This window comes from Glycine soja, chromosome 10 (assembly GCF_004193775.1).
Source record: "Glycine soja cultivar W05 chromosome 10, ASM419377v2, whole genome shotgun sequence".
NCBI lineage: Eukaryota > Viridiplantae > Streptophyta > Magnoliopsida > Fabales > Fabaceae > Glycine > Glycine soja.
The window spans coordinates 51,492,112-51,515,476 of NC_041011.1; the positions used below are offsets into that span (position 1 = coordinate 51,492,112).

Below are 23,365 nucleotides of genomic sequence, written 5' to 3' on the forward strand. Positions count from 1 at the left end.
TTCAATAGGTATGTTGTCTGGCCCCACCGCCTTACCATTACTCATTCTTTTCAACGCTTCCTTTACTTCCTGTTTCTGAATCCGACGATAGTACTTATAGTTTCGGTCCTGTTCTCTTGTGTCTAGACTGCTAGAGTCATATCCATATCCATCATTAAATAAGTTGTGGAAATACACCTTCCACCTTTCCTTGATATCTTTTTCATGCACTAAGACTTTGCCTTCTTCATCCTTAACACACTTTACTTGATCCAAATCTCTAGTCTTTCTCTCTCTACCCTTAGTAAGCCTATATATAGATCTTTCTCCGTCCCTGGTTCCTAGAGCTTGGTATAGTCCGTCAAAAGCTTGGGCTCTTGCCTCACTCACCGCCTTTTTGGTTTCATTTCTAGCTATCTTATACTTATCCCAAGTTTCAGAATTTCTACACCTAGACCACTCCTTGAAACACTCCTTTTTTACTCTAACTTTGCTCTGAACATTTTCATTCCACCAACACGATTCTTTACCCCTAGGTCCAAAACCTCTAGATTCACCCAACGTCTCTTTAGCCACTTTAATAATCTCTTGGGACATCTTGTTCCACATATCATTTGCACTTCCTTGTGATTGTCCACACCAACCCTCCCATATCTTTTGTTGGAAGATTCCTTGTTTCTCACCCTTCAAGTGCCACCATTTGATCCTTGGTGCTACCAGAGGACTTCTTCTCTTTGCCCTATCTCTAATTCTTACATCCATAACCAAAACTCTATGTTGGGTAGTCAAGCTCTCTCCCGGGATAACTTTACAGTTCAAGCAATACTTCCTATCAGACTTCCTGATAAGGAAGAAATCTATCTGAGAACATGTCCCTCTACTTTTGTAATAAAAAATAATAATACGAGGAGTTAGATTTAATATAATTATATTTTAACAGGTTTTAATTATTTAATTTTTCAATTAAATATTTATATTATTATATTAAATTTAACATAATTCAAACGTTTATCTTATCATATTAAACATTTACTTATATTTGACCGTAAACCAAGTAAAATAATAACATATTACTTATTTTTAAGAAATAATATGAGTTTTTAAAATTATTTTATTTTATTTGCATTTGTAAACAATGGAAAATTTGATAAATTCAACATTTATTAAAAATATTATTTCATCAAATTGGTCGCTTAGTAAGATTTTTTTTGACACCAATGACATTAGTATTAAGTATGCACAAATTTTATGAATGATTAATCTTGGTCTAAGAATTTAACTAATTATATTTAGTGAAATATTTATTTTAATTACATTTTTTTATTTATAAGATTTGAATTTTTAATCTTATTTAAAGGAATTGATCCAGTAAGACTAGAAACAATTAGGAACACTAAATCTATGCCGAAATATATTTATGACCAAGATGTGCATCAAATAATTAAAGAAAAATGGGCAAAAGGAAGAAAAAAATAAAAGTAAAAGACAATTTGGTTTGTGTAAAGATTCAGTTACCATCATGCACTGAAAAGAATAAATCCCGTTCACTTTAATTATCCCTGGGCGTTAGCATTAAGCTGATCTCACATCCTGCAATATAATGGCAATAGGAGCGTTCATAGGGTTGCTTTAGAACTTTAATAGATAAATAAATAAAAAGAATAAGAAGTAACATTAAAAAAAACACGTCTATAATGGAAAAAGAATCAAAATATAAAAATATTTAATTTAAAGAGTATAAAAGAATTAAAAAAAATTAAGTAAATGGTGAAGTTAAGTGTAATTATATAGGTAACTTCTTATCATATATTTCAATGAAAAAAAATAAACATTACTTAAATTTAAATAGAATTAAAAAAAAGATACTTTTAGTTGAATTTAACTTGAATTAATCAACACTTTTATTTTCTTACATAATGTTAATGTGTTAAATCATCATCTCTATAACTCTATTATCAATTTCAGAAAGACTTATTGACTTATAATAACAAAATTAAAATTATAAAATAGAAGATGAAATTCATAAAATTGAAAGAAAAAAAGACCAAAATACAATTATGATAATTTTTATAAGCCGTGTCCGTGTGGATCCGAAATTCCCAATACATACTGGAAAACGTTGACTTACGTGTTGGTCCCGTTGACTTACGTGTCGTCAAGTGGAGTGCCTCTCATGACCGGTCTCTAGATGGGTTTTTGGAGCGAGAAATTATACCATTTTTTTTATAGAGGACGAAAAACTATATCTAAAATAATGATACATAAAATATTTTTTTTATTTCTCTTCCTATCGTATTATAAATTTTATTATATTTTTTCTCTTCATGTTTAAGTGTTGATACATTAATTTTGTATAACATTATACATAAAAATATAAATACAAATTATAGAATAAGATAAATAACACAATAAAAAAATAATGTAAAAGTAATACATTTTCTTTTATTTTACCACACTCAACGAATTGTTAGCTTGAAGGGGATGCAAAAAATAATTACTTTCAATATAATATTCTATTTACTTATTTTTCAAAATGAAATATCTCGTTATTAATTAACAATATATATTTGTTAACAAATTTATAATTATTATAAATACAATTTTTAAATCATTTTCTTAATATCAAAATTAAAATTTACTGCAAAAATATATCAATGTGATGATTAATAGTACAACTGTAGTAAATAAACATATGTTATTTTTTCAACTGTAGTAAACAAATGCAACCTTTGCCGGTACTTCTGAATAAGAATTTAACATGTGCTTCTTAGATCTCGTGATACGTCTTGTCGTTTATCCTCTCTCTCTCTTATACTTGCTCACACATCTTCAAACTCCGTTGCTGCTGACAAACATGGCCGCTGCCATCGGAAGCATGTTGGACACGAATGGGCTCATGGTCCAAGTCATCACCGGACGGTGGTTCGTGGTGTTCGCCTCCTTTCTAATCATGGCCGCCGCCGGCGCCACCTACATGTTCAGCCTCTACTCCGGCGACATAAAATCCGCCCTCGCCTACGACCAAACCACCTTAAACCTCCTTAGTTTCTTCAAAGACTTGGGCGGCAATGTCGGCGTCCTCTCCGGCCTCATCAACGAGATCACTCCCCCTTGGGTGGTCCTCGCCATCGGTTCCATCCTCAACTTCTTCGGCTACTTCATGATATGGCTCGCGGTCACCAAAAAAATACCCAAACCGCACGTGTGGCACATGTGCCTCTACATCTGCTTAGGCGCCAACTCTCAGTCCTTCGCCAACACCGGTTCCCTTGTCACGTGCGTCAAGAACTTCCCAGAAAGCCGTGGGGTTGTTCTTGGCATTCTCAAAGGCTACGTGGGTCTCAGTGGAGCCATCATAACACAACTCTACTTCGCTTTTTACTACGATGATTCAAGGTCCTTGATTTTGCTTATAGGGTGGCTCCCAGCTGCTATTTCCTTCCTTTTCCTACGAACCATTCGCTACATGAAACCCCTTCGACAACAACCCAATGAGCTAAGTGTTTTCTACAAGTTTTTGTATATCTCACTTGGCCTTGCTGGGTTTCTTTTGGTCATGATCATAGTTCAGAAGCAAGTGCATTTCTCACAGAGTGAGTATGGAGTCAGTGCTGGGGTTGTTCTTTTTTTACTATTCCTCCCTCTTGCTGTTGTGTTTGTTGAACAATATAAAATCAGAGAGAGTCAAAAGCTAGCATTCATTAACCCCTCCGCAGTCAAGATAGTAGCTACTGAAGGAGAGTCTAACACTCCAATTTCAAGAAAGATTGATGAAGAAATAATAACTAGTACTAGATGGTGGCAAAAAGTGTTTAGTCCACCGCCTAGAGGTGAGGACTATACTATACTTCAAGCACTATTCAGCTTAGACATGATACTGCTATTCTTCGCTGGCACATGTGGTGTTGGTGGAACCTTGACCGCAATTGATAACCTTGGTCAGATTGGAACATCGCTAGGGTACCCAAAGGCTAGCATAAGCACGTTTGTGTCGTTAGTGAGCATTTGGAATTATATGGGAAGGGTTTTTTCTGGGTTTGTTTCAGAACACTTTCTAAAAAAGTACAAGTTCCCTCGACCACTCATGCTCACGCTAACCCTCCTCTTATCCTGTGTCGGTCACCTTTTGATAGCCTTCGATGTGGCCAACGGACTCTACGTGGCCTCGGTGATCATTGGCTTCTGCTTTGGCGCGCAATGGCCCCTGGTCTTCGCCATAATCTCGGAGCTCTTTGGACTCAAGTACTATTCAACGTTGTACAACTTTGGCGGTGCAGCGAGCCCAATTGGGCTTTATGTGCTTAACGTCAGGGTAACGGGGTACTTGTATGACAAAGAAGCTCTGAAGCAATTGGCAGCCACGGGGATCTCTAGAAAGATTGACACCGAATTGACTTGTGTTGGGTCCAGTTGCTTCAAATTGTCCTTCATTATTATCACTGCAGCCACCTTTTTTGGCGCCTTAATTTCACTGATTTTGGTGGCTAGGACAATTAAGTTCTACAAAGGGGATATATACAAGAGGTACCGGGAGCAAGCCGAGGAAGAAGCCACCGCTGTCACTGAGATGGCTGTGGTCCAAAATCGCGCCGAGAAATTAGAAGAAACCAAAGTTATTGGAGCGTAATTGGTATAGGGTATAGATAGTCATCAATTCCTCCTCAGCCACTCCCACATCGACTGGAAACCAAATCAAAGTTGTTGTTCATGATATATGTAGAAAAATAAAATAGAAAATATAGTTGGGACCACTTGTTTTATTTATTTTCCCTTCACGTCTTTTACTAATAGCTTCGGGGAATTGAAATTAAAATATAGTAATCAATATTGTTGAATGAGTATAAATAAATACGTACAGCTAGCACTTTCTTCAACATGTAATATATTTTTCCATGCCCCCCCCCCCCCCGCTGACGGATTATACGCTTAGTTTTGGCATTTATGCATGACAGAGTGACAAATTCCAAATTCAAATGTATGGATTTTCGAATATAAAAAACGAGATATTATGTGTTACAGATTAAATTTATAAGGAATTTGTCTTTTAGTGAGTAAAATAAGATGTTATACTATTTTTTAATGCCATATATTATGCACATGCATGCAACTGGCTAGGATATCAATTTCATGAGTAATGCACGTGAAAGATGAAACCAATTGAGAAATGTTTACAAGTACGAAGCTAAGAAAGTGATTGTTAATTTCGGTATTCTTTAATTTTAGATTAAATATTTATTTGATCCATGAAAGTTAGGTGTTTTTTTTTTACAAAAATAAAAAATATTTTGCTGCTTCAGTTTTTGAAATATTATTTATTTGATTTCTTGCCGTCAGAGAAGTTTTGTTTTTAAAAAAATAGATCGCAAACATAGTACTCACCATGTCAATTGTTGTCTAAATAAACATATGTTTGCCATGTACTAATATATGTTGTAATTGACATCAAAATTTAATTATCTTAAAAAACATGAAACTAAAATAGAAAAAAAGTACAAATCTCTCATTCACTACAGTTCGTTGCAAATCTTCCATTTTTTTTTTCACCATCCTTTTTTCTTTTCACTATCTCAACCACAAACGACACAAGCCAAATAAGTCAACTCAAAATCTAAACTCATGTAAGCTAAACAACAATATGAAATTGGTCAATCCAATCTAATTAATCCCCTTTTAACCCGCTAAAAATGGGTTAAATTAAGTTGATCCCATTTTATTATTGGATTGAAAGTCTTAACTTAATCTAAACCATGGTAGATTGTGGGATGAGTTTGATTGATTGGTGAAAAATTGTAAAATGATAAAAATAATAATAATAAGAAACATGTTAAAAAAGATAACTCATGAGTTAATTCACTAAATAAATAAAAAATATAGAAAATTAGAAAGTGAAAACATAAGTCATCATTGTATATCTCGACCACAAAGCAAATATGAAAAAAAAATGTTATTAAACCAATTAAATGTTTCAATTATATAGAGAAAAAAATCTTTAGCTTGATGGGTAAATTCAATCCAAACCCATATAACGAGTTAACGGGTTGACTGATATGGTTCAACTCATTTTCACATCATCCCGAATTATAAGCTAATAAACTTATACCTTACCATCATGAAATGATATCGCCCATTAATTATGGAAAATGACATCGAGTCACCCCCTAACCACCGTCATCATATTATTAAAACAAGCACCTGAAACCCCATGTCGAAAGCCATCATCGTAACTCATACTTAACTACCGTTATCAAAAGCTATCATTATCACAAATAGCCACCCATCACATAACCAAAATTGTGGAAATCATCGTTCACTTAGAAAAACGTATTGCCTTTTAAAAATCCAATCAAAGATAAAGAATGTGTTCAGAATAATGTGTTGCTAATATTTCTTATATAGTTATACATAAATTGACAAAAAAAAAAAGATTATCCTTTGCATTAAAGTAATTTCAGCGAGTAATGGTTACCCACAAACACCGGTAGTGGTCTACAAGCTACCTCATTGATCATATGAATGCAAACCCATATAGGTCAGTTTGTATATTAACATAGTTTTGTTAACTGATTAAGATTTTATAAAACTTAGTCTTTAAAAAATATTTAAAAAACATTCAAATGTATATTAACATATTATATAAGTATTTTTAAATATCAACGTGTAACAATTAAGGCTAATATTATAATATTCATTCTTATACAAATATATGAATAATTTTTTTCTTCTTATTTTTATTATATAAAATAAATATTAATATTAATGAGACCCATGCATTCAGCCATACAAATTTCATTACTTTTAATGATTTATTTAATATCAATAATAAAAGAAATACCTTATTTTGGTTTATACTTTTTTTCCTACTTTACTCTTTGACCATACATTCTAATTGATTTAATTTTCCTCATTTTCTATTCTGATTGATTGACTTTGCAAGTGAAGTTTTATATATTTTGTTCAATATTTCACTCTCTCTCTCTTTCTTTTTTACCAAAAAATTAAAAATGCTGTTTTTTTACCAAAATAATATTTTTACAAACAGTGATTTTTTGGGCCGGGCTAATACGTCCGAAAGCTCTGTTAGACCATGTCTGTTACTGTAGCTAGATGCCACGGTGGCAGACTCCCAATTTCGGATATTGATATCCTGCAGTTTAAAAGAGAGCTATACCCTGTTTTATCGCTAATCTCACCGTTCATCCAATTTTTCTGTCCCTTACTTTTAAATCACCAAATGTTAAAAATAAAGGAACCACCAAGATCTCCTTTAGTTTAAGTCAAAATTGTAGAGGAACAATAAAACTCATTTCTGACTCGTCTCTTTTCACAGTTACACACACACTCCAATCACGCACTTCCTCCTCTCTCTCTCCATTTCTCCGACTCTTGAGCATGCAATTGGTGTGGGTCTCGTTGCATTCTCTGTGGAAATGACGAACAAAGGCAAAGGAAAAGGCAAGGAGGTCGCCGGAAAAGGTTCTACCGGCAAGCGCAAGGCCGTCTTCTACGATGATAAGACCGGCGTTGGCCGCAAGAGAAACAAGCCAGGAGTCCTTCAGTTCTTCGACGACGCCGCTGACGTTGAAGAGAGCGATTTCAGCGATTTCAGCGACGACGACAGCGATTTCGGTATACAATCAATTTCCCTTCCCGCGCTCTCTAATCTGCTCTTACATTTCTTCGTTTATTACTGCTCTCTCGCGAAAATTGTTAGGGTTTTGGCAACATTTCTGCGTTTCGTTCAACTTGAGAAATGATCTTCTAGATGTTAGGACTTCGGCCACATTTGTTGGTGATGTTTCTAAACTGTTTTTTCGTGGCTACCTTATTGAGAAATGCTTACGTTGTCAGATTTTATGGCTTTCCAGTTCATCTTTCGTTGCTAGAATTTCCTGTGATATCGTACCCGTTCCTTAGTGTTTTTGAAATTTTTATGAGCAGATTTTTCTGACGACGAATTAAATGCCGGGCCAAGAAGGATGGACATGCCAGATAATGGCCAGAGTAGCCTTCCGCGTGTCGTCCCTAAAGAGGAAATGGTGGATGAAGAAGAGTGGGATAGAATTTTGGAGGAGCGCTACAAAGATCCATCTAGGTTTATCAGATTTGCTGATGAGTTTGGTGATGATAAAGGGATGGACCCAAGTTCTATACACGAGGGTGTCGATGAATTAATGCCATACATTTGGAAAGTCAAATGCACTGTATGATACCTGAAACATGGATTTAGTGATTTTGCTAACTGAAATACCTGCTGCTGCCTTCAATTTTCTTTAGGCGCTTCTTTTGTTTATGGTTTGCTAAGTTTTTTTTTTTTTTTTTGCTGCAGGTTGGGCGGGAGAGGCTTTCAGCTCTTTGTCTGATGCAGAAGTTTGCTGACTTGGATTCATTGGGTACTAAATTAAAGATAAAATCTGCATTTGCTGTAGATCATATGAAAGGATTTGTGTACATTGAAGCCGAAAAACAGTATGATATAAATGAGGTAACCTCAGTACTGGGTATTTTTAATTGGTTTATTGTATTGATAGCCAATGTTTTGAATTGCTGCAGTCTAGGATGGTTTTGTTGACGCCAACTGTGATGCTGTGGTTGAAATTGTGGTCCACAACCATTTTCTAACACTGTGTTGATAGCATTTTCTAATGCACGGTTTCAGGCATGCCAAGGGATTCCCGGGATCTATGTTACTCGAGTGGCACCTGTACCAAATAGTGAGGTTTATCATCTGTTCTCGGTTAGAAGTAGAACCCCTGAAATTTCTGAGGGCATGTGGGCTCGAATAAAAGGTGGTAACTATAAGGGGGATCTAGCACAGGTACTGCATGATTGTACAATTAATGTTTTTGTGTTTAATTTTCTATACAACTTGTGAAATGCTTATTCCTTTTATCTATTATATGTTTTTCCAGGTTGTGTCTGTGAACAATACCCGGAAAAAAGTTACAGTGAAGCTTATTCCGAGAATTGATCTACAAGCCTTGGCTGCCAAATTTGTAATGAGACCTTTGTCCTCATGATTCTCTCTATCTCTCTCTCTTTTCTTTCTGGCAGTTCATCTATTAGCTTTGATGATTCTGGTTTTCCTTTAGTAGCTATTTGATATCTGCTGGTAATATGTTTATTGTGCCATTCAGTATTGTTAAAATCATGATCTAGATCTTAAGTTAAAAATAATATAGTAAAAAGATTTAATTTTTAGTTTATTTTTTAATTAAACTTGTGCATTTATTTTCACCCACACTTGTACTTATTCAAACAAGAATTCCTTACCTCTGTCCGTTTAAACAATACATTTTTTCTACTCTTTCTCCTTTATTTCTATCTTATCCTATTTCTTTCCTCTTTATTTTATTTGTAATCCAAATTCCAAACAAAGCCATAGAGTAAGCAAAGTCCTATTTCTGTGGGCTGTCTTTTGTTTTTCTTGTCCCTATCCTATGGCTATGTACAAGATATATATGAAATAATTGTTAATGCGTCTCTTCACTCATTACAGGGTGGAGGATATAGTCGTCAAAAAATGGCTGTACCGGCACCAAGACTAATCAGCTCAAGTGAACTTGAGTAATAATATATATTATCATATCTTGTTAATTTTTTGCTGGATAGTTTTCTGATATTATATTTCAATAACTCTGTAGGGAGTTCCGACCACTCATCCAAATCAAACGTGACCGTGATACTGGGAAGGTTTTTGAGGTTCTTGATGGCTTGATGCTCAAGGATGGGTATGTATACAAGAAAGTATCTCTGGATTCATTAAGTTTATGGGGTGTTGTGCCAACAGAAGAGGAGCTTTTAAAGTTTGGGCCTTGTGAAAACAATGAATCAAATGATTTAGAGTGGCTCTCTCAGCTTTATGGTGACAAGAAGAAAAAACGGGTTATAAGACCTGATAAGGGAGGTGGTGGGAAAGGAGAGAGTTCGTCAGGTTCTGGTGTGGGAAATGGTTTTGAACTTTATGATTTAGTTTGTTTTGGGTAAGTATTTGTTTTACCTAGCTAGCATTCATGGTAATGTATGAATTATTTCTCTCTCGTGTGTGTGCACTTGTACCCCCACACTCACACAAACACATACACATACAAAGATGGATCTAAATGAGACATGCATATGCACACACATGTGCATACCTGCACATTCCTACACATGTCATCCTTGACAAATCTTTGCCATTGAAGTACATTCACAGCATTGTATGAATTATTTCTCTTTCTAATGTGCATGCACATGCATGTACCTGCAAGTTCTTACACTTGCTCATACCTGCAAGTTCTTACACTTGCACATACCTGCAAGTTCTGACACATATCTTCCTTCCTAACGAATCTTTGCCATTGCAGTAAGAAGGACTTCGGTGTAATAGTAGGCATGGATAAAGATGATATCTACAAGGTATAGCATTCATCCTATGCAGTTTCATTTATTCCAAACTTTTGATTTTGAGTACATGTTATTTGGAAAGTTCTTTCCTAATTTCCATGTGATTTTGGAAAAGGTATAGCATTCAGCCTTATGCAATTTCATTTGTTCCAAACTTTTGATTTTGAGTACCTGTCATTTTTGGAAAGTTCTTTACTAATTTCCCTTTCTATTATAGATTCTAAAAGAGGGTTCAGATGGACCTGCTGCTGTAACTATTGAACGACATGAAATAAAGAGTGGGTTATTTGATTTGAAACTTACTGCCCTTGATCAGCAAAGTAAGACTATATTGGTTAATGATACTGTCAGGGTGCTGGAGGGTCCATCTAAGGTCTGATTTATACTTCTGAACTGCAAGATTTCTAGTTGTGGTATAGTTGGAATTTTCACACCTCACATGATACTTCTATAATATGTCATTTTGCAGGGTAAGCAAGGCATTGTTAAGCACATTTATAGAGGGATTGTCTTTTTATATGATGGAAATGAGGAAGAAAATGGAGGTTACTTAACTTGTAAATCTAATATGTGTGAGAAGGTCAAGGTTGCTGTTGGAGATTGCAGTGGAAAGGTTTGGAATCTTTCTTCTATTTTGCTCTGTTACAAACTGTCTGATTACTTCAGTCGAGTTTTTGATGTTTTGAATGCGGTTTTGTACTCAGGACAGTGAACCGGCTCCTTTAGTGTTTGAAGACCAACCATCATCACCAAGATCTCCATTGTCACCCAAAAAACCATGGCAAGCAAGAGAAAATAATCGTGAATGTCTGTAAAGATAAATGACTCCTTGACAAGTGTTTTAGCTGTGGATATGCATGTTTCTTAATTTTTCTCAATTTGATAATTGTGCATGCAGTTAACCGTGGGGACAACAATAACATGTTTAGTATTGGTCAGACATTGAGAATTAGGATAGGTCCTTTGAAGGGATACATTTGCCGAGTCATTGCCTTGCGTCGTGCTGATGTTACTGTGAAACTAGATTCTCAGCAGAAGGTTCTTACAGGTTTGTTTACGATGGTCAACTCTTGAGTATTGTTTCTTGATATATTAGATCATTATTTAGAACAATTTTTACAAAAATGTTTTCACAGTTAAATGTGAGCATCTTTCTGAGGTTCAGGGGAAGAGTACTGCCATTTCATCAAGGTATTTCTATTATTGGCAATAACTTTGCATGCCACAACACTTACTGATTTTACTTTGATCGCACCTGTGAATATTGTCCTGACTCCTGACTTTCTCAGTGTTTCTTATATCAGTGGTGATCCAGATTCAAGTTCATCTAAGCCATTTGATCTGCTGGGTACTGAAGGCAGCTCTGGAGGTGGGAATCCCTTACTCTCAAGAAAAAAATTCCCCTATAAATGGATTACAGTATCAATTAACTTGTGTGCTAGTTAACTTTCCTGTACTGTTTGGCCTTGATCTTTTATTGACACATGAATCCTGACAACTTTAAAGGTTGGCTGAATGGAGTGGGAACGTCCACTGGGGGTGGCGGATGGAATGCTGGACGGGCATCATCCACTGGGGGTGGTGGATGGAATGCTGGAGGGGCATCATCCAATGGAGGTGGTGGATGGAATGCTGGAGGGTCATCTTCCACTGGAGGTGGTGGATGGAATGCTGGAGGGGGATCATCCACTAGGGGTGGTGGATGGAATGCTGGAGGGGCATCATCTGAAAGGTATATTTGATAGTGATATTAGTTAAATCTACTTGATTTTCATCTGCGTTATAGTCAATATTATATTCAACTAACATATCCTGGCTAATTTTGCATGATGGGTTTAGTAATCTACAAATTCTTGATAACTGGGAAGGGATAAGTCATGGCTATGTAGTATTAATGCAGACGAGAGCATGACACAGATGGCAATGCAACAAAAACATATTTATGCCAAATAATGTTGAATTGACATATGCAAGTGTGGCTATTAACTACTAAAACCGAGAAAGCATAACTAAGTTATGTAGATGTCGGTGTTGTGAACATCTTTTTATGTCATTTCATTTTCTAAATGTTCCTGAGATGGAACATTGCCCTTTTAGAAATGTATCTAATTGATATATCAAGGAATTAGAGTGTTATTGTATTTACATCATCTAATATTGTTTTTAATACATTGGCCGGATAATTTAAAATTGCAAATACCCAGTCTTTTGTTTCTTATTCATGATTAGTTTTTAATCTCAACTCAAAAGATAGTTACTTTTTTTGTCTTGTGATAACAATTTTACAGGGATGCAGAGTCTAATCATTCTGCTCCAAGCTTATTGGTATGTATTGCATAACACCCTTTATGTGTGTGTCTTTCTCCATTCCCATCTTTCCTATCATCCTCCCTTGTTCCTGTGCATGTTCTAACCACCCTTGGTATTATATATGTGTGTGTGTGTGTGTGTATACCCAGTTGCTGTTATATTTATGAATTTACTGCGTTTTAATTTAATATGTAGACATATTTTTGTTTTTGCAGAATACAGAATCTATCTCAAATCCCTTCAGTTCCAAGGGTAAAATTATAGTGCATATATGTTTAGCATGTCTTTGGTTCTAGTTAACTACTTGTTCGTCATTTGCCTCTTTGCTGTTGTAATGTGTAGGTGCAGAAGATTCTGCTTGGGAAACTAAAAGTAATTCTAATCAGAACTCCTCATGGGGTGTTGCAGTGGAGAAGACTGGAATTGCTTCTAACCCGGATCAATCTGATGGTTGGGGAAGTGGAGGGAGCTGGGGTCAGGCAGAGCATAAAACTGGAAGCATGGGTGATGGCAATCAGAATAGCAATTGGAATGACAAACCTAACAATTTGAATGGAAATCAATCCTCAGGAAGGGACAGCAAAAGCAATTGGAATACAACCAAGGCTTCTGAAGGGGAGTCTTCTGGTTGGAACAGTGTCAAAAAGTCAAATGAAACGTCATCAATTGGATGGGGTGGTGGCAATGGTTTTAAAAGTGGAGTCAAAGAAGTTGGAAACCCTGATGGTACTTCAGATATTGATGCTAATCAGGATGTTGGGTGGAAAAGCCAACCAACTAAGGATGGGAGTGGGTCATCTGGCTGGGGAACAAAAAACAATTGGAATGCTCCAGTCTCTTCATCACATGATAAACAGGGAAAAGGTAATGATCAAGGTGGGTGGAATGCAGGAAAAGCTTCAGGTGGTTCGGCTGCAGATTTCTGTCAAGCTTCTGGTTGGAAAGGTGGGCTGAGTGAGAACGCCCAAGAAGGTTCTAATTGGGGCATCAAGAAATTTGGTTCAGGCACTGTATCTGGTGATTCTGGTGGAAACCTGGGTAATGATTGGGGTCCGAAAAGCAATTGGAACTCTGGATCTAGAAGTGGGAATGAGAACCAGAATTCTCACTGGAGTTCTGGGCACACTGAGCCTAGGAATCAAGATTCCAACTTGGACAAGAAAAACAATTGGATCTCTGTAAATGGTGCAAACCTGGCTTCTGATCCGAAAAGTAGCAAATGGAATTCTGGATCTGGTAATTCCAATGAAAATTCTAACTGGGGAAACAATGGCAATAACAAATCATCTTGGGGTGCTGGAAATGAAAACAAGAATTCCAACTGGAGTTCTGGGCGTAATGGTCCTGAAGATCAAGAGTCCAATCAGGGCAAGAAAAGCAATTGGAACTCTGGGGACAGTGATAACCAGGCTTCTGATCCAAACAATAGCAATTGGAACTCTAACAAATCCTCTTGGAGTGCTGGGAATGAAAACAGGAATTCTAACTGGAGTTCTGGGGATCCTGGAAATAAAGATTCTAACTGGGGCAAGAAAAGTAATTGGAATTCTGGATCTGGTGATGCAAATCAAAACACCACTTGGGGAAGCAATAGCAGCTGGAGCACAGCAAATGCCTCAAGCGATGCTGGTGTAAATGAAGGTTCAAATGAAAATTCCGATGGAGTAGGTGGTGGGAACTGGAGAGGTGGTTACCAGGGTAGAGGTAGCTCGGACAGAGGTGGCTTTAGAGGTAGAGGTTTTCGGGGTAGAGGAGAGCGTGGTGGGTTTGGTGGCCGATGGGAACGAGGAGGTGGCTTTGGTGGTAGAGGTAGATCAGACAGAGAAGGTTGTGGTGGTAGGTGGGGATCAGAAGGAGGACGTGGAGGCCGAGGCAGGGGAAGGAATGATCAATCTGGTGGTTGGAACAACAGAAGGGATTCTGGTGAGGATGGGCCCTCTGACTGGAAGAAGGGGGCAGAAAATGGTGGATGGAAGAATGGTAATGGATCTCAGGCTTGGAACCAGGATACTGGTGACAAGGATAGGCAAAGCTGGAGCCAGGGAAATGCAGATAAGGAGCGTCCTAGCTGGAACCAAGGAAGTGGAAGTAATCAGAGCTGGAGTTCAGCTAGTGCTGGAGCTAACGATAATTGGAACAACAATGGGTCTACACAGACCGCAGAAGCTAGCTGGAAAAAATCTACTACAACTGAAGAGACCAACATCCAGGACAGTGGGTGGAACAAGGGATCTAGTTCAAACACTACTTCTCGGGGATGGGGTCAATCAAGTGCTGCAGACAAGGGTCAAGCATCTAGTTGGAAAGAATCAGCAATAGATGGTAAGAAAGAAATAACGATAACCGAATATAAGTCCATCCCCTCCAGTTATCCTTTCTCTTTTGTTTTATTATTAAAAGGAAGACGTATTTGTTCAAAATAAAATTAAGTTACTATGCAAATTAATTTGCAGTTCAGAATCATCATTAATTATAATTTAACCTAAAAATCACAACATAATTAATTTAATGTTTTACCAAATTTAAATTTACATGAGGTTTATTCTCACCTTAATTCATAAACTTGTGACTATCATTATACGTAGATGCAGCAGGTTCTTGGGGCAAGAAAAATGACAGGGGTGACAAAGGTGGATGGTAATTGCTTTCTTGAACGTGCTAGATGGGCCAAAGAAGGGAATTGAGTTCGGGCATTTTGTAACTAATGGCAAACCTTTTTTTCTCTTTGTAAATCCGTATAAATCTGTGCTGAGACTTAATTTTTAAAATATTCTAAACAGATCTGATGGATGACTAATCCTTTCTGCCGTATGCAGTGAGCGTTACAATGTTCTTTTCTGTGATTGTATGGCTTGCAGTGCTTTCCTATTTTGTTAATTTCTGGATTTCTTGATGGGTGCTAACTATATATGTTGTTTATGTTGGAAATAGAATCACAGGAATAGTCGACAACGGTAATTTCCGATGCCTGAACATCAAAATTGACCGGGGCTTTGTAAAACAGGATTCAATAAACCGAGTTATTTTGATTTTTTTTTTTTTTTGACGCGGTATCTTGATGGAAGTCAGATTAGATTCTGACTTGTTGATTGGTCTGTACTTATCTATCGGGGAATAAGTTCTTCCAGCCATTTTTTTTTTCCTTCACAAGATTTAAAATAACAAATCTTGTTGCAAGGGGTATTAAGCTCTCATCATTTGCAACGGGGTTTTATGGAGCTTTTTTATGTTGTGCATTAAGAATATCGAGTTTATTTAATATTATTTGGCATTGGGGAGGTGTTGACTGTTGAGTGTATAAAAATGCTTTGTTGGAAGGTCTTGTAGATAAATAATGAACGTGCTAGTAGATATCTACTAGCGGTTCTGAGGCAACTTGCAGCAACGCTTGATTCAACAGTAACCGTAGTGATAGGGAGTGAACCCTAACTTTTGGTCTAGCGTTTGAAGCTATCGGTGGAGCCTGAAACGACTTGTCTTCAATCAATGGCAAATGGTCGAAATAAATGGAAGTGTTTATTCCATATCATGGTAAGATCTCTTGTATTAGAGCAGCTGACGTCGTGTCATACAGATATGCAGAAGGAATCATGTGGCATCGAACCAATCATGGTTGGGTGAAGATGAATGTTGATGGAGTTGATAGTGGAGTATCTCATGGGTTGCGTAGGAGTTATGCACTTATGCGAGACCACCTGGGTAACTTTGTTTCTGCCTTTTCAGTTCGTATTGAAACCTGTTCTATCACTGAAGTGGATCCATGGTTGAGACCGCAAGGTTTCCAAAGGATTATCATGGAGTCAGATTCCTTGAATGTCATTGGCTTCTCCATTGTTAACTGTATCAAGCAGCTTGCTTCTCTTGGAGAGGGGAATCAAGTGGCAGATAAATTAGCCAAGGATAACTTCACAATGTCCATTCCTCAACAGATTTTTCATGTGGTTTTCAAGGTGTTGTGGTTTCTTCCCCCATATAAAAAAATAGATATTAGCCTTTATAGCATGCCAGAACATTTTAGTTCTTGTAAATTTTATAATGTTTGTTGAATGCTGAATTCTTACAAAATTTCTTTTTTGTATTTTGAAATTAAATGAAATTATAAAAAAAAATTATCCATGCCAATGGGTGTATTGATAATATTGAATGTTTAAAAGCGAATGTTGTTTTGTTTAGAAAATTCATATATTTTTTTGTGGTGACTAAAGTGGCAGAAGTAGGAGGTATCTCAAATACTACTAGACATGACACAAATGGCATGCAATGACTATTAGTAAAAATTCACTTAGAAGATTACTATAGTGAACTGAATTATAAGTAATGTTTGGATTGGTGGAAGGAGATGTAATGGAGTGGGATTAAGGTCCATTGTTTGTATTGAAAAATAATCAAGGGAAGAGAATGAAAAGTGATAGAACCCATTCCATGCAATGGAAGCTACATATTTTTGTCTCTCAACATTTGTCTCTCAACTTCTCTTCATCTATGGCTAAAGGAGATTGTTAGAGATTAGAGATAATATTTCATTTTTTTTTAAATTAAGATAACATGAGAATAAAGTAATTATTTATTTATTTTTATTTTATTTTTTAAACAACCATTCTATTATAATATATCCAAACAATAAAATTGGAATTTTATTTCATTATGTTCTACTCCATCTCATTCCATTTTAATCCATTTCATTCTATCTCTTTCCATCAATCCAAATATAGTCTAGTTACCGGCACTTAAGTAGTGTTTTAGCCTCCCAGGCATCGAAAAATCTCATTGAGAAGGGTTGTTCATCGAGCAGGAAAAATGCGTATGGAGGATCCAAATCACATCCATGAAGCTATAAAGTTCATATATGAAGGCTTGTATTTCGCAACTTCTAAAAATACTCAATAATAAATAAAACAAACATAATATTTTAAATAAGCCGTGGCACACGTTCATTTTTAGTGTTGTGGTGGTTTACAACTTCAATTTAAAAAATAACTTAATCAATCTAAAGAATACTAAATCAATTTTCTGAGCATGATATATATAAAAAAAAATGATTTTTTTATTGACAGATTATTAGAAATAAAATAATTTTCAGGCTCTTATCTAATCTTTTGGGTAGTAAAGTTTGGGCTTTGGCCACATTGACATAATAAATATATGCCTCCCCTCAAATTTTGGCGCGTCCGAAACATGTAATTTTTCCGCTTTACAATTTTGCACCTTCTGGTCTATTCTGGCCGTTATATTGATCGATGTCAGTGAAGAACGCTTGAACGCGAGTCATTTTCTTCTTCTTCGTGGTTTATTACGTGCTACATGATTCGCCGTTTCCCCCAATCCTATCCTGAAGCCTCACCATTAGGGCTGCTTCGGGTTTCTCAATTCCAATTTCCATTATCTCCCAATTTCTAGGGCTTTTTGGTCGTTGCCAGATTCATTCATTCCTTCCTTCCAATTTCTGTTGTCGTAATAATTTCCCCCAAAATGTTCAACAAGATCATAAAGCTCGCCCACAAGAAATGCTCCAAACTCGAATTCCTCGAAAACGGACAGCAATTCTACGAAGTAGTCATCAAACATGCGTCTCGTTCCGCCACCGCCACCCCCGCTACCGTCAATTCCGATTCTCAACACCCTCCACCGTCGTCGCTTCTTCCCAACCCAACCGCAATTGAGTCACTACCGCCACTGCGAGACGTCGACGTTTCGGAACGCCCGGCTCTGTTCCTCCGCAAAATCCAAGTGTGTTGCTTCTTGTGCGATTTCTCAGATGTCCTCAAGTACGTTTACGAGAAGGAAACTAAGCGCCAAACACTCGAGGAGCTCGTCGAAATCATCCAATCAGGCTCCTTCGGATTCACCGAAAATCAAGAAGACTTGATCAACATGGTCTCCGTTAACATTTTCCGTTGTTTCCCTCCATCATCTCTCAACACACAGAATGTGGATCCTGAAGACGATGAAAAATATCAGGAACCATCGTGGCCGCATTTGCAGCTTGTGTATGAAATCCTTTTGCGTTACATTGTGTCGCCCGAGACTGATATCAAGACTTCCAAGCGCTACATTGACCACATCTTTGTCTTGAAGCTCATTGAGTTATTTGACTCCGAGGACCAGCACGAGCGCGAGTATTTGAAGACCATTCTTCACCGCATTTATGGCAAGTTCATGGTGCACAGGCCCTTCATAAGGACAGCCATCAACAATGTGTTCTATCGGTTTATATTTGAAACGCAGAGGCATAATGGTATTGCCGAGTTGCTGGAGATTCTGGGAAGTATTATCAATGGCTTTGCATTGCCAATGAAAGAGGAGCACAAGCTGTTTTTCATTCGGACTCTTATACCGCTTCACAAACCAAAAACTTTTTCCTCTTATAACCAACAACTGTCTTATTGCGTGGTTCAGTTTGTTGAGAAAGACAACAGGCTGGCTGATCCTGTGATCAAGGGGATGTTGAAGTACTGGCCTGTCACGAATTACCAAAAGGAAGTGTTTTTTCTTGCAGAATTGGAAGAGATTATTGAGGCAATTCAATATCCTGAGTTTGTACATTGCACAGTCTCTCTTTTTAGGCAGATTGGACGCTGCCTTAACAGTCCTCACTTTCAGGTTTGTCTGTTTACCACATTCAGCTAACTTAACTTGTAGTGATGGTTTGCGCCTTGCATTTACGGACGTGATATTCTTAGCTTCAGAATAAATGTTTGCTTTTGTTGAGATTACTTGTACTCTAAACTGATAAATTCTTGTGGATTATATACATCTTTTTTACTTTCGTTGGAGAACACGTACTTGAGTGGGGTTTTATATGTTTGTTTGGATGTTGGGATAATTATCACTGCCTACTGTCCTTTTCCTTTCCTTCTGAAACTTTGGCTAGGAAACTTAACATGCCTGTTTACTTTAACAATCCTAGCATAGGAAAACGTAAATAAGCAATACATGAAGAAATATTCAAATTCTAAATCATTTTTTTTTCCCATTGCATGTCTGGGCATAATCGTGATCATTATTATTACTATTAGCTTAGGAAAGTGGAACTGCATTTGAGATGTTACTTCTCATAAAGGATATTAGTTGGTGATTGCTTCCATTTGGATTTAGATTTGAAGTGGAGGAAAAATTGGGACCAAAAAGTGGAAATAGTCATACATTTATAGCATGAAAACTGACTAGGGGGGGCTAGGATATAGTATGTCTTAGAATTTGGGCTTAGAGCCTAATTTACCCTACAAAATTGGCTTCTTACGTAAGAATTTTCCAAGCCTTATAAGGACTATATTGTCATGCCTCTAGTTGGTGTGGGATCTCAACACATTCCTCACACCTAGGATTTCACATATTGAATTTAAGCAAATACGGGGTGACCCAATAACAGATTTGGGATAGACACTAATATCATTTTAGAATTTGGGCTTCGGGCTTAACTCAACTCCCACGAAACTGACTTGAAAGGTAAAAATTGTCCAAACCTTATAAGGACTACATTGGTCATATCTATAGTGGATGTGAAATCTCGATAACATGGGTAGTATCAGAGTAAAAAGATGGGTTGAGAAAACTCTCGAGTCTTAATGCAGAAAGTTAGTATGCTAAGTTCAGTTCCAATCCCATTATGGATTTGAAGGCCTAAAAGCTTAGAATGGGCTGTCACATCTCTATATTTGAGAGTTCTTTGTTGTTGAAAATCACATGTAAACAAGCACACAAAATCAACAGCATATCATCATCAATATATGAGGGAGATTAAGAAAAGGTTCATTCATTATTGTGTCTTTTTGATCTTTTGTGTTTTAGGTTCCATTTGTTCCTGGAGCATAAGCTGACTATGTTTTAGCAAATGTGTGACATGGGCTGCAATATTAATGAGCTTGTTTTCTTTGTCTGTCGGCAAATACTAAGCTTCTATGAAGTGGCTTAGTTTGTCTGCTATTTCTTGCTTCAATTTGGCTGAGATTTCAAGTCCTCTTTCTCACCCATGGGGATGCTATTTCAGATAGTGCTATCTAAGCTTTTTATATGTATGATGATTGGGTGCCTTTAGTAAGGGGGCCCCCCTTGGAAAATTGTGTCTAGGGCCTTTTGAATTTGGATCTAGTTTAATTGGTTATGCATTGTGGTGGTCAGATTTTATTCTATATTATATAGTATCAATCTTTGATAAATGATAAATCCCGTCCTTTGGTGGTAGTAAAGGAAAATGTTTCTTTATTCTATCTTGATTGCTCTATCTGACAATTGTTTTATCCATGGCAGGTTGCTGAACGAGCACTTTACTTGTGGAAAAATGAGCAGATTATAAGTATAGTATCCCAGAATCGAAATGTTATATTGCCAGTAATCTTTGAAGCTCTGGAAAATAACTTGAAAAGCCATTGGAACCGAGCAGTGCTTGGGCTAACAGCCAATGTGAGGAAGATGTTTCTGGAGATGGATGCCGAATTGTTTGAAGAGTGTCAAAAACAGTACTTAGAGAAGGAAGCCAGGGCTAGAGAGTTGGAAGAGAAGAGGGAGTTAACATGGAAGAAATTGGAGGCAGTGGCTGCACAAGCCGTGAGGGATGACATGGTTTTGGTTAAGTAAGGTATTAAGCTTGCAACTCTTCTTTTCACATTGATGGCTGTGCTGAAAGTTCTTCTGAATTTGGGGTTACATCACTGCTGCATACCCTAATTTGGGGGTGAACTAATATTCAGAGGAAATTATAATTTTATTTCAATTAAATTTTTTTTACTAGCCATTGCCCTAAGGACATTCTTTTTAATAATTCCTTAACGTCTTTTACCCTTAGAGTAATGGATAGAAAAAATGATTTTAATTACGCAGCGTAGTGAACAGTATACATGCAAATTAACAAGTTTGCGGATTTAGTTTCTTACTGAGCAAGGGTTACAGTTCTTTGATCTATCGCTCCCTGCCTTTTGGTCCATTCTATATACCCAATGTCATCTTGTCAATTGTAAATACAAAGATGTATTTTTTTTCAATTGAATTGTCATTTGATACACCAAATTTGTTCAATGTATGGAAAAATGGTGCAGTTGGTACTGCTTTTTTGGTGAACTAATATTCGGAGGAAGAAGAGATTGTCTTAGCAAACAACACGAGTCTCAGGGAGCATTTATAATTTTAATGAATCATACCCCAGACGGTAAATTCCGTTTGGTTTTCCTGTTTTGAATCAAGTTAGTAGTTTGCAGACAAACTAGCATGTATAGTAGTAATATTTAACGTCCTAATGATCGGTCGATAATAACATCTACGGATTCTCACACACCTTCCTCAATGGTTTGTTAGTTGTTACACACTAAAAGAGGCAAAATCCATGGCAATATACACACGAAAAAAAAATGTTACTTTGTTTGGACAATATTAAGTTCTTATACTTTCAAAATTGTATGCCCCAACTGCGTTACAATAACTAATAATGGCATCTGATAAAGCACTTTATCGTGGCACTATATTTTTATTTGGTAGACAAGTAAATTTTAGGCTTAATTGTTAATTTTTTTCGCAAACTTTGTCCCCCAATTTGTAAAGCATTGCAAATTTTGCTTCTGCATAGTAAAATTGCCACAACTAAGACATTTTAACGATTTTTTCTTTACACCGTCACAATTAAGACACTTTTGCGATGATTTCTTTTCATTAATTGTGATAGTTTTCCTATGTAGGAGCAAAATTCACGATGATTAAGGGGGAAATCCGCCAAAAAAAAATTAGAGTACAAAAAATACCATTAAGCCTAAATTTTATGGTTAAAAAGGCTAGACCCAATCAACCGAATGCATGAATTTGTGAACGCTGTAAATCCCTTTAATTTTAAAGAGAGAATATAAAAAGAAAAAGTCAACTAAATAAGTTTTCGAAGTTGGGCTGCCCAACCATTTCTAATTAGTAATTGTATTTCAACACCTCCACAAAAAGAATCATTTTAGTTTTTGGAATAGAAAAAATATGTCTTCTTGTTAGTAGAAAGTAATGCAACCAGGCGATAGTTTTTATTTCTTCGTTAGGATAATGCAGGATTTCAGGTGACTTAACAACGTTTTTCACCCTGTAAATCCCTTAATGCAGGATAATGCAGTAGAAAGTTGGATTGTACTTTCTCTTAGTTAATCAAAGAATTTCACCCTGCTTAAGTCAATATTCATGCAAATGAGGCGTTTATTTTCGTCTTTGTCCCAACGCGGTTTCGTCTTATTAAATTTAAATTTATATGATGAGTGCAAATTAAAATAAATATTCTAGACAGCGAGTTTGCGCTTATAAAATTAAAATGGTTTAAATTAATGCTCATCGAGTTGGAATGAGTATACACAGTGAATGAGCCAGATTAAAAAGAAGCAAACTGAATTAAATACATACATTAAACTATACATTTGAGAGGCAATGACCAATCATAGTGCACCTAGCTCTATTTAGATTTTAATAATAACTTTGAAGAGCTGTGTACATACCTAAACACGATTCCTAGTTTCTAAATTTAAAAACGAATTTTAGAAACTTTTGATCATTCTTTTGCTTTTGATAATTTTTTGGGCATCAAGGGAGTTTTTTTGTTTTTCCCCTTTCCCAATTGTGTGATCATAGTAATGATAATAAAAAGGCATGGTTGGTGGTAGTGTCCAAAACAAAAATAATTAAAAGAGACAAAAAGATTGAAACAAATAGAACGGACGATGGTGGCGCTGCTTGGCTG

General features: G+C 36.5%; 3 protein-coding genes across 4 annotated transcripts; all 3 read left to right on the forward strand.

The window, feature by feature from the left end:
- The first annotated feature begins 2,687 nt into the window (after positions 1-2,687).
- LOC114370480 (protein NUCLEAR FUSION DEFECTIVE 4-like) lies at positions 2,688-4,739 on the forward strand. Its single transcript, XM_028327838.1, has one exon. It carries the CDS (start codon positions 2,738-2,740, stop codon positions 4,604-4,606), a length of 1,869 nt encoding a protein of 622 aa, XP_028183639.1. The 5' UTR covers positions 2,688-2,737; the 3' UTR covers positions 4,607-4,739.
- A 2,521-nt stretch (positions 4,740-7,260) lies between these two features.
- Positions 7,261-15,515, forward strand: LOC114369507 (protein RNA-directed DNA methylation 3-like). 2 transcript variants are annotated; one of them, XM_028326740.1, is made up of 19 exons: positions 7,261-7,605; positions 7,918-8,180; positions 8,306-8,461; positions 8,636-8,794; positions 8,889-8,972; positions 9,476-9,543; positions 9,621-9,959; positions 10,323-10,374; positions 10,580-10,735; positions 10,832-10,975; positions 11,067-11,169; positions 11,261-11,410; positions 11,499-11,553; positions 11,652-11,731; positions 11,869-12,094; positions 12,651-12,687; positions 12,888-12,924; positions 13,015-14,994; positions 15,258-15,515. In XM_028326740.1, exons 1-19 carry the CDS (start codon positions 7,407-7,409, stop codon positions 15,311-15,313), a joined length of 4,344 nt encoding a protein of 1,447 aa, XP_028182541.1. In that variant the 5' UTR covers positions 7,261-7,406; the 3' UTR covers positions 15,314-15,515. The 2 variants fall into 2 exon arrangements, with proteins under 2 accessions (XP_028182541.1, XP_028182542.1); XM_028326741.1 differs by having other exon boundaries at positions 7,262-7,605; positions 11,667-11,731.
- Positions 15,516-17,848: 2,333 nt separating this feature from the next.
- On the forward strand, positions 17,849-21,937 carry LOC114369508 (serine/threonine protein phosphatase 2A 57 kDa regulatory subunit B' beta isoform-like). The gene is made up of 3 exons (XM_028326742.1): positions 17,849-19,272; positions 20,920-21,247; positions 21,705-21,937. Exons 1-2 carry the CDS (start codon positions 18,142-18,144, stop codon positions 21,244-21,246), a joined length of 1,458 nt encoding a protein of 485 aa, XP_028182543.1. The 5' UTR covers positions 17,849-18,141; the 3' UTR covers position 21,247; positions 21,705-21,937.
- The last annotated feature ends 1,428 nt before the right edge of the window (positions 21,938-23,365 follow it).

Coding starts and splice junctions, on each gene's coding strand:
- LOC114369507 (XM_028326740.1), top strand. CDS start 7,407: ATGACGAACAAAGGCAAAGGAAAAGGCAAGGAGGTCGCCGGAAAAGGT. Junction 11,554..11,651: donor AGTACTGCCATTTCATCAAG/GTATTTCTATTA, acceptor TGACTTTCTCAG/TGTTTCTTATATCAGTGGTG. Junction 14,995..15,257: donor GAAAGAATCAGCAATAGATG/GTAAGAAAGAAA, acceptor CATTATACGTAG/ATGCAGCAGGTTCTTGGGGC.
- LOC114369508 (XM_028326742.1), top strand. CDS start 18,142: ATGTTCAACAAGATCATAAAGCTCGCCCACAAGAAATGCTCCAAACTC. Junction 19,273..20,919: donor TTAACAGTCCTCACTTTCAG/GTTTGTCTGTTT, acceptor TATCCATGGCAG/GTTGCTGAACGAGCACTTTA.
- LOC114370480 (XM_028327838.1), top strand. CDS start 2,738: ATGTGCTTCTTAGATCTCGTGATACGTCTTGTCGTTTATCCTCTCTCT.